At 52.0% G+C, this 15563-nt stretch overlaps 1 protein-coding gene across 2 annotated transcripts; it reads left to right on the top strand.

The window, feature by feature from the left end:
- Positions 1-7107: 7107 nt before the first annotated feature.
- LOC102938298 (probable G-protein coupled receptor 33) lies at positions 7108-10809 on the top strand. Of its 2 annotated transcripts, none has more exons than XM_037882949.2 (2): positions 7108-7235; positions 8872-10809. In XM_037882949.2, the coding sequence occupies exon 2, from the start codon at positions 8878-8880 to the stop codon at positions 9925-9927; it is 1050 nt and encodes a 349-aa protein (XP_037738877.1). In that variant the 5' UTR covers positions 7108-7235; positions 8872-8877; the 3' UTR covers positions 9928-10809. The 2 variants fall into 2 exon arrangements, with proteins under 2 accessions (XP_037738877.1, XP_037738878.1); XM_037882950.2 differs by lacking the exon at positions 7108-7235 and adding an exon at positions 8354-8586.
- The last annotated feature ends 4754 nt before the right edge of the window (positions 10810-15563 follow it).

The following is a 15563-nucleotide window of genomic DNA, read 5'->3' as shown; positions in this document are numbered from 1 at the left end:
TAGACTGCATAGGATCCTATAGGCTTTTGAAACAAACAGGGACTTGGAAAACATGATCATAGAATCAGAAAAGATTAGGGTTGGAAGAGACCTCAGGAGCTCATCTAGTCCAACTCCCTGTTCAAAGCAGGACCAACCCCAACTAAATCATCCCAGCCAGGGCTTTGTCAAGCCGGACCTTAAAAACCTCTAAGGATGGAGATTTCACCACCTCCCTAGGGAACCCATTCCAGTGCTTCACCACCCTTCTTGTGAAATAGTTTTTCCTAATATCCAACCTAGACCTCCCCCACTGCAACTTGAGACCATTGCTCCTTGTTCTGTCGTCTGCCACAACTGAGAAAAGCTGAGCTCCATCCTCTTTGGAACCCCCTTTCTGGTAGTTGAAGGCTGCTATCAAATCCCCCCTCATTCTTCTCTTCTGCAGACTAAACAAGCCCAGTTCCCTCAGCCTCTCCTCGTAAGTCATGTGCCCCAGCCCCCTGATCATTTTCGTTGCCCTCCGCTGGACTCTCTCCAGTTTGTCCACATCCCTTCTGTAGTGGGGGTCCAAAACCTGGACACAATACCCCAGATGTGGCCTCACCAGTGCCAAATACAGGGGAATAATCACTTCCCTCGATCTGCTGGCAATGCTCCTATTAATGCAGCCCAATATGCCATTAGCCTTCTTGGCAACAAGGGCACACTGCTGACTCGTATCCAGCATCTCGTCCACTGTCACCCCTAGGTCCTTTTCTGCAGAACTGCTGCCGAGCCATTCGGTCTCTAGTCTGTAGCAGAGCATGGGATTCTTCGGTCCTAAGAGCAGGATTCTGCACTTGTCCTTGTTGAACCTCATCAGAGTTCTTTTGGCCCAATCCTCCAATTCATCTAGGTCACTTTGGATCCTATCCCTACTCTCTGGCATATCTACCTCTCTCCTCAGCTTAGTGTCATCTGCGAACTTGCTGAGGGTGCAATCCATCCCATCATCCAGATCATTAAAGTAGACGTTGAACTGTGACTTGTGACCCAATGTTTGTGGTACCCCAAACTGAAAATGCCAAGGTGAGGGTGGGCTGCAAAAAAGGAGAGCAGATTCTCTTAAAACTGGTGGTTAACACTGTAGTTAGATTCACCAACCAGTCACACACCGTGTTCCTGGTCCACAACACGGGTTATTGAGAAGCCAAAAGAAAAAGAAAGAAATCACACAGACCCCTTTATTGCATTCCAGTCACAGGCTCCCAGTCAGCAAATAACTCCAGTAAAGTGAGAAGTTACTTAAAATTCTGTTCACTATACAAAATATTCTGGTCCCCAAAGGGTCAACCACATTCCCAGATCAATACTAGTTTGGATCTTACCCAAAATGCCATGCTGCCAGCCAATCCTTTCGTATCTAAAAACTAAAGGTTTCATTATTAACTAGAAGAAAAGAAAGAGAAGAGAGTTGTTAAAGGGTGAAAGCAATCAGATACGTACATATGATTTCTGAGTCCATAGATCAGGTTCCTCGCAGCACTGGCGAGTTTGCTGGCTTGTAAAGCTCTTCTGGAACACACCCAAAGCTTGGATGGGCCTGTCAGATCTTCGTTGAGAGCTGCAGTGTGCAGAGAAGTTGCTCCAGAGGTGACAAGCCAGGTTGAAGACAAAATGGAGAAGATGTAGCTGCCTTTTATGTTTGCCACATGGCTTGTACATCCTCTGTCCCAAACACAAGCTCCCACCATATGGGCATGGAAAAGCACTTGGAGTCCACAGGCATCTCCCTACATGTCCTGCTGACTCATAGGCATGTCCCCTGGCTTCTCCCAACGGGCTGATTGTACAGCTGATTGCCCTGGATGGGCCATCCAACAGGCTGGATAGTGCAGATGCCAGTGTGACTGGGCGTGTCACCCAGATTGGAGGGGACCTCGCTGGGCACCCTTTGGTCCTCCAGAATATCCAGGCTGGATATTCCCAGAAACTGGGCTATAGCCGGTGGAACTCACTGCTACAGGATAGAGCTGTAAGCAATAGGGGAGGACAAGAGGAATAGAAGATATGGGAGAAGTGGGGAAGGGGACAGTCTAGGAGATCATATATACAGCTATGCAGAGAATACCACGTAGCTGTGATCTGGCTGGCTCAGAGGAGCAGGGAATGGGCCATGGGGCCTTTCCCCTCTCAGGTGGCCAGCTCTAATCTGGCCCCAGGGCAGGGGATCATGCCTACTCAGTTAGGGGGGGATCGGTGCTCTTGACTTTTCGCATGCAGGAGCTGGTGCCGGTGGAACTCACTGCTGCAAGGAAGAAAAAGCCACCCCTCCCCCACCCATCTCTTGTGCTCATCTGCCAGTCACAGGAACTGCTGCTCCACCCTGACTCGTGAGAGGGTGCAGGGTCCTTCTTACTCTCTTTGTAACACAGGAAGCCTCAATCCACCGAGCTGTTTCTCTGCCCCGCAGCCGGGCTGCCAGCCCTGCAGCGGGGACCTCGGGGATTTTGCCTCTGTCTGGGATTGCCTCCTTCACAGCCTTATTAGCATGGAGTCCTGTCTGCTCTGGAGAATGGCCTAATGGTTAGAGAATGCGGGAGGAGCCGGGAGCCAAGACTCCTGGGCTCTGGGAGGGACGTGGGATCCTGTTGCTTAGACTCTGCAAAGAGGGAACACCTCATCTGATTAACAGGAAACAAAACAGAAAAATTCACCCACATCACAGACATCCCCTGCCACCTCTGTCTATTGTGTGCCCTGTGTTAACCCCAGGGCTATCGGTGGCAGGGACTTTTACAGGCTAACCTTACTGATACCAGTGGCAGGGAGTTTTACAGGAGAACCCCACTGATACCCAGTGGCAGGGAGTCCCACTGGTTTCCCTTTACAATAGCCAATTTTTGTGGCTCCTAGGTGGCCTTAGCAAGGAAATTCCCCTTTAGACCAATGCTGGGCCCTCTTCCCATTGTTTTGACTCACCTGGGCAGCGGGTGGTGGAAACACGGACCCAGCAGAGAGACTCAGATGACACGTGTTTGCCCAGCAAAGCGTCTACGTGTCTGTCCCCGCCTCAGCTTTGCCCTGTGTGTTGAGTTCACTCCCCTTAACTCTGTGTCTTCTACATGCTCCACCCCCACCTGCTCTCTCACATTGAAAAGCTGCAAGCCATAAACGGAAATGGTCATTCGGACACTGTCTTAGCAGAGCAACCACCTAAGAAACAGCCGTTGCTTTACAACGAGCTCCCACTCCCCTCTCACAGCCGGGGCTGGAGCCCAGTGGGAGGTGTAGTCATGGCTTCAAACCCTGCTGTCAGATCTAGATCCCCCATGAAATTTTTAGATCAAGCAAAGAAGCTGGAACCTGTTGGATTCTATATGGTTTTAAAACAATCTAGAATCCACTGCGGTCCTAGCACCAGTCAGGAATCTACAACCCATGGACCCTATTGAGTGTGAACACTTTGAGAGACTTAAAAAGAATATTCCAGAGCCAGCCAATGACACAGAACCCATGAGAATCAGTTAGGTTAGAATACATTGACTCTGGACCCAGCTAGAGATCTGGAACCCTTAAACACCCATTGAGTTTCATAGTGTTGTGAGACCAAAAACAAATGAGACTCTGGGGCTGGCTAGTGCTCCAGAACCCTTAACATCCATTGACTTTGAAAAAATTGAGAGATCTAGAAGACATGGGATTCTGCAGATAACAAGGAATCTGGAATCCCAAGGACACTGCTTGGTTTATAAACATTGAGATACCTAGAACCCATCAGGTTTCAGAACCATCAGGGATGAAGGAACACGTGGGATGACAAGTTTCCAGTGCTCTCTGACTCCTGGCACTTTCAGGCGCTCGTGACCAACACCAGCACCGCATTCTTGTCGAGCAGCCAGCCATGGTAGAGAAGCCAGCAGACGAAGAACGAAACCACCACAGTCACCATGACTTTGAAAGGCTTCCCGCTCCTCACCAATCCCTTCTTCTTCATCTCCAGCCCTGTCCAGCCCCAGCACCCCACGCTGGTGCAGAGGGCCGATGGGAAGCCCAGCAGAAACTGCACCCTGAACAGGACTGGATGGAGACGTCTCCTCCAGGCCTGCGTCACGGCTCCATCCCCCGGAGAAGGTGTAACTATTGGTGCAGGTGACCCTGACCCCTCCATCTCCAGGAGTTCCTGGAAACCCAGTTAGGGAGCACGGAGGGCGAAAGAAACCAGCTATACAACCGCGACCGGCTTCCTAGCCCGAGCCATGATACGGTGACGCCAGAACCAGATGGAGGGCAGGGGAGAGTGCAGCGGTCCAGGCTGGTGAGGGTGAGGAGGAAGATGACAGAGAACATGCCCAGGGAGAGGCAGGCGTTGAGGAGCTCGCACATGGCCGTGCAGTGGAAACCCAGGCAGAGGTAGACGCGAACAGAGTTATAAAGCAGGATGTGAGCAGGTAGGTGAGCACCAGATGGAAGGAGAAGAGGGAGGTCACCATCATCCTCAACCTCAGCCCCAGAACTCACAGGCACAGCCCACAGCCAGCCATCCCAGCAGGGGTTGCCACACTCAGCTGCCACTTGACTTCCCTTCCCGACCAGGTGGGGGTTGCTCCCATTGGCTGCCGGACTGGCTGATAAGGCGGAGGTGTAATGAGGGGCTGGCCTGGCCTGGGAAGGCAGGGGGGCCGTGAGGGGCCGTGTGATGGGTTGGATCACAGAAACCCCCTTAAGAAGGGTTCCTGTCTCCAACACTCAGATACCCAGTTCCCAATGGGGTCCAAACCCCAAATAAATCCGTGTTACTCTGTATAAAGCCTATACAAGGTAAACTCAGAATTTGTTCGCCCTCTAGAACACTGATAGAGCGATATGCCCAGCTGTTTGCCCAACCCCCCCCCCCCCCCCCCGTATTAATACATACTCTGGGTTAATTAATCATAAAAAGTGACGTTAAATACAAAAAGTAGGATTTAAGTGGTTCCAAGTAATAACAGACAGAACAAAGTGAATTACCAAGCAAAATAAAATAACACACACAAGTCTAAGTCTAATAACAGTAAGAAAATTGAATACAGATAAATCGCACCCTCAGATGTTTCAATAAGTTTCTATCACAGACTGGACACCTTCCTAGTCTGGGCCCAATCGTTTCCCCTGGTACAGCCCTTGTTCCAGCTCAGATGGTAGCTAGGGGATTTCTGTTTGCAACCCCCTTTGTTCTGTTCCACCCCCCTTATAAATCTTTTGCATCAGGCAGGAATCAATTGTCCCTCACTGGGTTCCCACCCCTCCTTCTAAATGGAGAAGCACCGGGTTAAAGATGGATTCCAGGACCAGGTGACATGGTCACATGTCCTGTGAGACCCCCCCAAGCCTCCATTCCTCCCAGCCTGACCCACAGGAAGGCCTGCAAGCAAACAGAGCCAGCCACAGTCAATTGTCCTGGCTGATGGGAGCCGTCAAGATTCCAAACCGCCATTAATGGCCCACACTTCGCATAACTACAATAGGCCCTCAGAGTTATATTTGATATTTCTAGTTTCAGATACAAGAGTGATACCTTTATACAAATAGGATGGCCACTCTCAGTGGATTATAAGCTTTGTAACGATGCCTTATAAGAAACCTTTTGCATGAAGCATATTCCAGTTACAGTAGATTCACACTCATTAGCATATTTTCATAAAATCATATAGAGTGCAACGTTACAGGCCGTGAAGCTGGAGAAGGCAGAGGGACCGTGAGGGGCTGGGAAGGCGGAGAAGCCGTGAGAGGCTGGGCCGGTGGGGAAGGAGGAGGGGCCGTGAGGTGCTGGGAAGGCAGAGAAGGCAGAGGGGTTGTGAGGGGCCAGGACGGTCAGGAAGGGAGAGGGGCCGTGAGACTCTAAGGAGGAGCAGGAATAACTCAAAGGGGATTAGAGAAAGCAGAGGGGAGGGAGAGAGAGAGACAGACGTGTACAGCTCGTGCCCTAGCAGTGAGAAACACGGCATTTCATTCTCCTCCCTGCACAAACCGATGAGGCTGCAGCCACACACAGGGTACAACCAGAAACCTGGGTCCCAGCACCTGTACCCCCGAATCTAACTCAATGCCCTCCCCGCCCCTCCCAGAGCTATGGCCAGAACCCAGGAGTCCTGACTCCCAGCCCCCCCAATCCAAACTTTTGGACCCTATTCCCCTCCAAGAACTGGGACTAGAACCACTGGTTTCTGACTCCCCACACAGACCTGCTCTAACCACTAGACCCCACTGCCCTCCCCTAGCCAGGGATAGAACCCAGGAATCCTGGCTCCCAGCCCCAACCCTCCCCCCACCAACCACTAGACCCCACTCCCCTCAGAATTCAACCTTGGTCTCGTGTACCATGTCGTTGGGGGCTGTTTTCCCAGTAGTGTTCGGTTCTCATCCGGGGTTTCAGGGTCCCAGCTCCGAGGATGGGTCCTGTGTAACGAACACTCTGGGGAGGGCTGGGTGTGACTGCGATTGTATCTAGAATAGGAAGGGGCAGCATTTCACATGAGTTGTCTCACCCAGGGATGTACCCACAACATGTAGATAACACAGGACCCCACCCAACTATTGACCTGCTCTAACCACTAGACCCCACCCCCCTCCGAGAGCTGGGGACAGAACCCAGGGTCCTTACTCCCAGCTGCCCCCTGCACTAGCCCATGAGATCCCACTCATCTCCCAGAAGCGGGGACAGAACCCAGGAGTCCTGGGTCCCAGCCCTCCTGCTCTAACCCCCAAGACCCCCCACTCCTTGCCTGGGAGTTGCATCATTTGTGACTCAGATTTTGTTGTGAGCTAACGGGGCTGGGTGGTTATCTCTGGGTCATGGTGCAGCCCCCTCTCAGGAAAGGACTTCTGCAAAATACAGCCCCTTCCTCTTCACGGGGGAACACCTCAGTAGATGAGCTTCTGGCCAAGCATCTAGTGCATTGGAGTTGGGGGGCTGGGAGCCAGGACTCCTGGGTTCTAGGCCAGGCTCTGGGAGGGAGAGGGGCTAATTTTAAAGCAGTGGCTGTTGCTTAGGTGGTTTATTTGCTAAGACAGTATCCAATGATCATTTCCGTTCATGGTTTGCAGCTTGTGGATCTCAGAGAGCAGGTGGGGGTGGAGCATGTAGAAGACACAGAGTTAAGGGGAGTGAACTCAACACACAGGGGAGGTCTCCGGGGTGCAGGGGACAGACACACGGACGCTTTGCTGGCCAAACACACAGCATCTGAGGCTCTCTCTGCGCTGGGTCTGTGTTTCCACCACTCGCTCCCCAGGTGAGTCAAGACAATGGGCAGAGGGCTCTGTGTTGGGTCTAAAGGGGAATTTCCTTGCTAAGGCCCCCAAGAAGCCACAAAATTTGCTCTTGTAAAGGCAAACTAGTGGGACTCCCTGCCACTGGGTATCAGTGGGGTTAGCCTATGAAACTCACTGCCACTGAGTGAGAGTGAGGTTAGCCTGGGAGACTCCTTGCCACTGGGTATCAGTGGGGTTAGCCTATGAAACTCACTGCCACTGAGTGAGAGTGAGGTTAGCCTGGGAGACTCCTTGCCACTGGGTATCAGTGGGGTCCACATGGGGCACTCAATAGACAGAGGTAGTAGGTGAGGTCTGTGACATGGGGGAACATTTCCCCCTTCTTTCATGTTAGTCAGACGAGTTGCTCCCCGTTTACAAAACTCTACGCCAGCGCTTCTCAACCTTCCCAGACTACTCTACCCCTTTCGGGAGTCTGGTTTGTCTTGTCTACCCCCAAGTTTCACCTCGCTTAAAAACGACTGAAATCAGACATAGAAATACAGACGTCTCACAGCGACCATTACTGAACAAGTGCTGATTTTCTCATTTTTCCCGTATAATTATAAATTCAGTGGACTATAAATGTTGGACTTACATTTCAGTGTATAGGACACAGAGCAGTCTCAGCCAGTCATGGTCTGAAATGTTAGTTTGTACTGACTACGCTGGGGCTTTTTATGTAGCTTGTGGTCAAACTAGGCAAATACCTAGGTGAGTTGATGTACCCCCGACAGACCTCTGCGTACACCCACCCCTGGCTGAGAGCCTCTGCTCTAAGCCACAAGACCCCCCTTTCCTCCCACAACCCAGGAGTTCTGACCCCCACCCCACTCCCAGAGCTGGGCGTAGAACCCAGGAGTCCTGGCTCCCAGCCTGCCCTTCTCTAACCATTCGGCCAGGCTGCAGAGCACAGAGGACACCGTGCTAACAAGGCCGTCAGGGGCGCAGTCCCTGCCAGAGGCAATAGCCCAGAGGACCCGGCTGCAGGGCTGGCAGCACGGCTGGGGGACAGAGCAGCAGCTCGGTGGCTTGAGGCTTCCTGTGTTACAATGAGAGTAGGAAGGACCCTACGTGCTCTCTCAAGTCAGGGTGAAGCAGCAATTCCCGTGGCAGACAGATCACTACAAGAGACGGGGTAGGGGACGGGTGGCTTTTTCCACCTTGTAGCTCTGAGTGCCACCGGCACCAGCTCAACAGAACCGACCCCCACCTCCCTGAGCCACCCAGTCACTGCCCTGGAGCCAGATCGGAACCAGCAGCTCCTGGTGGGGAAGGCCCCATCTCCATTCCCCACCCCGCTGAGCCAGCCCGTTCTCCAGATCAGCACAGGTGTGTATCTGACCTGCTAAACTGTCTCCGTCCCCACTCCTCCCACATCTACTATCCCTTTTTCCCTCTGCCCATAGTTCTACCTTGTAGCAAGGAGTTTCACCAGCTATAGCCCAGTTGCTGAGAATATCTAGCCTGGATATTCTAGAGGAACAGAGGACACCCAGAGATATCCTCTCCAATGGTGCCTTCCTAAACCCCTCTTATTTCTCCCTTCCTCCTCTTCCCCTCCCCCTTTTCCTCTCCTCTGTCGTCCCTTCTAACCCATCTTCTCTCTCTCCCCAGGGCACCATGGGCCAAGGCAACACGACTCTCCCACCAACCACAGGGGTGAATTCCAGCCAGACCCCAGCAGCTGTGAGCGCCACTCACATGGCTGCGGCCGTGTTGCTCTTCACCACCTTCCTGGTGGGTGTGGTGGGGAACGGGCTGTACCTGTGGGTGCTGGGGCTGAAGATGAGGATGACGGTGACCACGCTCTTGTTCCTGCACCTGGTCTCCTGCTACCTTCTCTTCACCCTGCTGATCCCCTTCTTCATTGTTTATGTTCTCCTGGGTTTCCACTGGGTCTTCGGCACGGTCATGTGCAAATTCCTCAACACCTGCATCTCTCTGGGAATGTTCACCTCTGTCTTCCTTCTCACCCTCATCAGCCTGGACCGCTACACCCTCTCTCACCACCCCATCTGGTGCCGGCATCACCGCAATGTGCCCCGAGCTCGGAAGCTGGTTGTGGGCGTGTGGCTGGCCTCCTTCAGTCTCAGCGCTCCCTACCTGGCTTTCCGGGAGACCCGGGTGTTGGCCGGGGGCAGAATCATCTGCGTTAACAATTACGCCCTCTCCAGAGACTGGAATGGAGCCGAGCCACAGGAGCTGGGGAGACGGGTCCACCTGGCCATCTTCATGGTCCGGTTCCTGCTAGGCTTCCTTCTGCCCTTCTGCACCATCGTGGGATGCTATAGCCGGGTGGGGCTGAAGATGAAGGAGAAGAAGCTGGCGTGGGCAGGGAAGCCCTTCAAAGTCATGGTGGCCGCGGTGGTTTCCTTCTTTCTCGGGTGGCTCCCCTACCACCTCTACCAGAGCTTGAATCTCTACAAGAAGGAGGTGCCAGAGTCAGTGACAGGCACCCTCTTGGTCATTTACACCTTCACGTCCTGCTTCAATGCCTGCTTCACCCCCGTCCTCTACCTCTTTGTGGGGGAAAAGTTCTGGCAGGTCTTCAGGATGTCTCTTCTCACTCTGGTCAAAGCGGCTTTTGTTGACGATCTCGGCAGCAGTGCCCCCAAGTATAGCGGAAGACAAGGGTCTGAAGTTGAGAACACAAAACAGGAGATGGCCTGAAGATGCCCAGGTTTAGGGAGAGTTGAACATTTGGTATCCCATTTCTTTCTAGATTCCTCATGTTTCTAAAACGTGATGGGTCCCAGGTACCTCACTGTTTATAAACCCTGCAATGTCCCTGAATTCTAGATTCCCTGCTCTCTCCAGAATCCCATACTTTCTAGGTCTCTCAATTTTTTTGTACTCAATGGGCTGTCAATGGCACCAAACCAGTAGTCAGCTCCAGAATCTTGTCTGGTTTTGATCTCTCAGTGTGTTCTCACCTGAGTGACTCTCACCTGACTGATTCTGCATCACTAGCAGGCTCTGGAATCTCATTTATTGTAAGCCTCTCGGTGGGTTGGTACTCAAAGTCCATGGGTTCTAGATTCCTGTCTGGGCCTGGGACATCACTGGATTCTGGAGTGTTTGCAAACCACATAGAATCCAACAGCTTCCAGATTGCTTGCTAAAAGTTTCATCATGGTCCTAGATTTCCAAATGGTTTAAAATCCATTAGATGTAGTATATTATAGAAGAGTCCGTGTATTATAATAGAGATTTCTAGCTCTTCTCTAGTGCTTGTCATCAGTAGATCTCAAAGAACTTTACCAAGGAGGTCAGTAGCAGTCTTCCAGTTTTTACAAATGGAGAAACTGAGGCACGGTGTGGGGCAGTGACTTGGCCAAGGTCACCCAGTAGAACCTTTAGTCTGGCCAGTGGCCGAACCGGGAACAACCCAGGTCTCCTGCGTCCGAGCCCAGGCCTCTGTCCATTGCATTTCCTTAGACTGTGGCTCTCTGGGACACCACCTGTCTTTTTGTTCTGTGTTTGTACAGCGCCTAGCACAGCCGGGCCTTGGGCCAGGACCGGGGCTCCGAGAACTACCTGAAATAAAATATAATAAGGAATAACCTTTCCCAGGCTTTCCTTCAACGACATAGATTCTGTAAGGCTTGTGTGGCGCCTCTGAAATACTTTATAACCACTGTGTGACCCAATCACTGGGATATTTAGTGTGTGGAGGCTCTGGATTAGTTTAAGAGTGGCCAGTAAGGAAAACAAGCTGGCACAACAAAGAGCGACTCCAGAGAAACCCCCTGCCCGTGAGCACTTCAGGGTGGTGAAGAGGTAATGTCCAAGTAACCAAGAAGATCCCACCTGCCAGCTCTAGCCAAGTTAGAAAACCTTGGCCAAGGCTCAGGGCTAGCAGATGAAAAGGACAATAAAGACTTCAGAAGACCCCTCCTGGTGGTTTCTCCATCTCCCGCAATTTTTAAGGCAGGATTGGGTGCTTTTCAAAGAGGTCTGGCTCTAGTTCAATCAGGGACTAATTCAGGGATGTTCTGCAGGAAGTCAGAGTAGGGGACCACCATGCTCCATCTGGCCTTGGAATCTCTGATTCTAGCCAGAGGTGAGGCAGATGCTGTTGGGGTGCTCCACCAGTTGTCACCTAGAGCCCACGGGGTTGTCTGAGGAAGCCAGGCCTGCATAGGCCACCAGCCCGGGGTGGAGGCTGTAGGGAAGTTAGACGTGCATTTTACTGTTCAGATGAAACAAGACTGACAACCATGACAGATACCACCTTTCGCTGATTCAATATTCAATAGGATCTCATGGATTCTAGGAGTCCTGGCCGATAGTTAACCTCTTGGGTCCCAGCTCTGTCAGTGTTTTGAATGTGATCTGGTCTGATGTGGGCTAGATTTAGACATCATGTTTTCCAGGCCCCTGTATGTTTCAAAAGCAAAGATCCTATGAGTTCTAGATATTTGGATGGTTCTTGAACCTTTGGTTTCTAGGTTTGCCAAGATTTTAAAACCCAAATAGCTCCTATGTAGTCTAGAACATCCTAGTTTCCAAGCTCATATATGACATCCTAGACCAAGGAGGAGCAGTTTGGGTTTTAAAAAACTTGGCAGACCTAGATCTCAAGAGGTTCAAGAACCACTCAAATGTCTAGAACTCATGGGGTATGATTGGATTTTTATATATATAATGTATGTGTGTGTGTGTGTGTGTGTGTGTGTGTGTGTGTGTAAGTAAATACACACTCAGTAGTGTCACATGAGTTCTAGGTATTTGGTGAGTTCTTAAACTTCTTCAGTTCTAGGTGTGACAATGTCTTGAAACGCAATCGGATGTGACATGGTCTAGTATTCAAGGGCTCCAAGCACCTATATGTTTGAAAACACAATAGGATGCCGTGAATTCTAGATATGTGGCTAGTTCTCGAACCTCCTGGGTTCCAAGTCACTGTGGTTTTTTAAAAAATTATGGAACCTAGAGCCTTTTACAAACAAGGCCCCTCAGGGCGGCATCTCTGGAATTGAGAACATTCTCCGCTTTGTGGGTGAAGTCCATGGAAGCACATACTGACCTGAGACACCTTGCAACAGGCCTGATGTTCACAAAGCGTTCAGCTCCTTCTTCTGGAAGATCAGGCCTCTTTAATGGTGGTCATCTGGGAAACCCTCCAAAAATAGAAACATAACAAATAATCACCAATTATTTTGGAATATTAAGCCTGTAAGGCAGTAGGGCATGGAGTGAACAGGCCAGATCCTCAGCCAGTGTAAATCAGTGTCGCTCTGTTGACTTCACGTCAGAGCTCTCGGGTTCTTCTCCTGCCTCTGGGAGGGGAGCAGGGTCTAGCAGGGTAGAGTGCGGGGGCTAGGAGCAAGGACTCCTTGGTTCAATCCCCAGCTCTGGGAGGGCAGTGATCTCTAGCAGTTAGAGCAAACTTAGTAACATCAAAACATTTAGTGAATTAGTATCAAGTTTGCCAAATTGTTTCGCTCAACCACCAAAAATCTGAAACATGTTTCAATATGAAACATTTTAATTTTCTTTTTCAAAATGGCTTTGTCTTGAAATGTGCTTCAATTTTATTTTATTTTTATTTAAAATGTGTAAAATCCAAGCTCACAAAAAAACCCATTTTGTTCTGACTGAAAGAAACCCTCCCCCACCCCCGCCTTTTCATTTGCCAAAAAAATCATTTGGGGTCATCTCCAAATAAGTGCCCCCCCCCCCCAAATTTCCGGAATAACCAGAGACCCAAAGAATCGGTTATTGTCACAGGACTTTCATGCCATCTGTGGTCCCAATTCAGCCCCATTGTGGCTGAAAACACCAGGTCAAAGCTGATAATAGGGAGGAGAACTCAAACATCTCCATGTTGAGATCGAAATAGCAGTGGCCGTGTCTCTAGGCCCCAACGTGTGAGCTCAACGTGGGTGTTACTCACCCTCAATTTCCGGAAGCCGTAACTCGCAGAGGTGTGAACTGCTATTAAAGAGAGGTGTGAAAAGCTTGAGGAGCAGACTCACTTTTGCAGTACGGCTGCACCAGCCTCGGTCCTGTTGCGTAGCTGAGCTCAGGGTCTGTCTGGGCTTGTTATTTCCTGAAATTTGGCCTCTTTGCTTTTTCCCCTCGCTCTGCACAGAGAACATTATAACCATCTGAAAATGTTCAATCAGGATGTGCAGGGGAGTGGTGGGGGGGCCTGTATCGCAGGAACCCCTCTACCAAAGGACCCCAAATTTGCATCACTCCCGCCTCCGTTGCTAAGTGCTGGTTTTCAAGGCAGTTGCCCCCCGCATGGGGGGCGTCAGTGCAATTTGTGAGTATTAACAGCAGCTCATCTTCAGGGGGCTGCATCTCCTGATGCCCCCAATCAAACGACCGCCCTTTACCCCCGCAGACTCCAGCAGAGCCCCTGCGGCTTGGTGCCACTTTCCAAGTCAATGCGAGTCTGCAACTGGTTTTCAGAGCGGTGTGAAAAAATTAAGAACGGCTCCTTTTCATGCGGCTTTAACTGAGGGCCCCGATCACGACCCTCTGAACCTGCCCCGCTCACCCCACCCCGGGCCTTGCTCAGAGACGGCCAATTTCAAGCCAAGCCGAGCGGGCGGGTGGATTTCAGAGCACTTGGGCTCGCCGGCTCTGACAGGAAGAGGTTTCTCTGCAGGCCCGGCGGCCGGAGCGCCCTTAGCAGATCTGCTGTGACAGAAGTCGGGCTCCCAGGCCTTGGGCAGTTCTGAGCTCAGCGTCTGCAGCACCTGGTTGCAAGCGGCCCCCTGAATCCAACAGCCCTTTGCTCTCTGCACACTCACGTCCAACCCCAGGCCACCAGCCCGGCCGCACTCATGCCAGCCACTGTGACCGTGTCTCTGGGGCGCGGGCCTCTTTGAGAGCCCCGTCGAAGCTCTAGTCCCTTTGGACAGGCGGCTCCCTCTGAGGGGCGACGGGTGGTGTTGATATTTGCCCAGGGGGTACCACTGGACCCCACATTTCTGTGCATCTGCAGGACTCCCTGCCACAGAGTATTAATGGGGTTAACCTGTGGGACTCAATGCAGAGGGATATAATTATGCGCCGTCTGTGACAGACAGTGAATTTCTCTGTCTTGTTTCAAGTCAATCAGATGTGAAATTCCCACTTTATGATGCTCGAACTCCCTCCCTCCCAGAACGGGGGTTAGAACCCAGGGTTGACTTCCCATCCCCCTGCTTTAACCCACTACAGCCCACTCTCCTCCCAGAGCAAGAGCTAGAACCCAGGAGTCCTGACTTCCTATTTTCCTGCGCTAACCCACCACACCCCTCCCAGAGCTGGGGATAGAACCCAGGAGTCCTGGCTACCCCCCACACCCTGCTCTAACCATTAGGGCAGTCTGCAGAGCACAGAGGACTCCATGCTAACAAGCCGTGGGAGGCGCAGTCCCAGACAGAGCCAATACCTCGAGGACCCTAGTGCAGGGCTGTCAGCACGGCCATGGGGCGGAGAAGCGGCTCGGTGGCTTGAGGCTTCCTGTGTTACAATGAGGTGAGAAGGACCCTGCGCTCTCTCACGAGTCAGGGTGTAGCAGCAGTTCCTGCGACAGGCAGCTGAGTACCTCCGGCAGTGGGAGGAAGGTGAGTTACTCTGTCCTGTGGCAAGGAGTTCCACTGGGTTTGCTGTGCACTTGGAATCAACACAGCACCATTCCGAGCCCCCTCCCGCCGAGCCAGGCAGTCCCCTGCCCTAGGGCCAGACCAGAGCCGGCGCCCCTAGAGTGGAAAGGACCCGTGTCCTATTCCCTGCTCCACAATCTTGTGTGTTCTGGGCCAGGACCCTGGGTTCTATTTCTGATTCGGGAAGGGGAGGGGAGGCGAGGCCAGGGGGCTAGAGGGGGAGGGCAGAACTCCTGGGTTCTGTCCCCTCTCTGTGACTCAGTTTCCTCATCTAACAATGATATTTGTATTTGTGTGTGTGTGTGTGTGTGTGTGTGTATGACCTTGCTGTCCCCTGCTTGAGGGGGTGAGCCCTGCTCTGTGTGTGTGTGTGTCCCTGCTGAGCATTGCTGTGATACCTGTGTGTGCTTTCACACACTGATTGGGAGTGCCTGGCACCAGAGATGACCCCTTGCTACCCCTGCACACTGTCTGGGGGGCTGAAAAGCTGAAAAGTACCACAAACTGGAGTTAGAAAGGCTGGGGAAGAGAGGCTGTGACACGCACGCAGCAGGGCTGATCCCCTCCTGCACGGGGCAGCGGACACACACACACACACACACACCCCAGGGCTCAGCCCCTCCAGCAGGGGGACGGAAGGAAGGACGGACACACACACACACCCCAGGGCTCAGCCCCTCCAGCAGGGGGACGGAAGGA

This window comes from Chelonia mydas, chromosome 24, assembly GCF_015237465.2.
Source record: "Chelonia mydas isolate rCheMyd1 chromosome 24, rCheMyd1.pri.v2, whole genome shotgun sequence".
NCBI lineage: Eukaryota > Metazoa > Chordata > Testudines > Cheloniidae > Chelonia > Chelonia mydas.
Note: the sequence above shows the minus strand (reverse complement) of the source record. Positions and strands in the feature narration are given on the sequence as shown.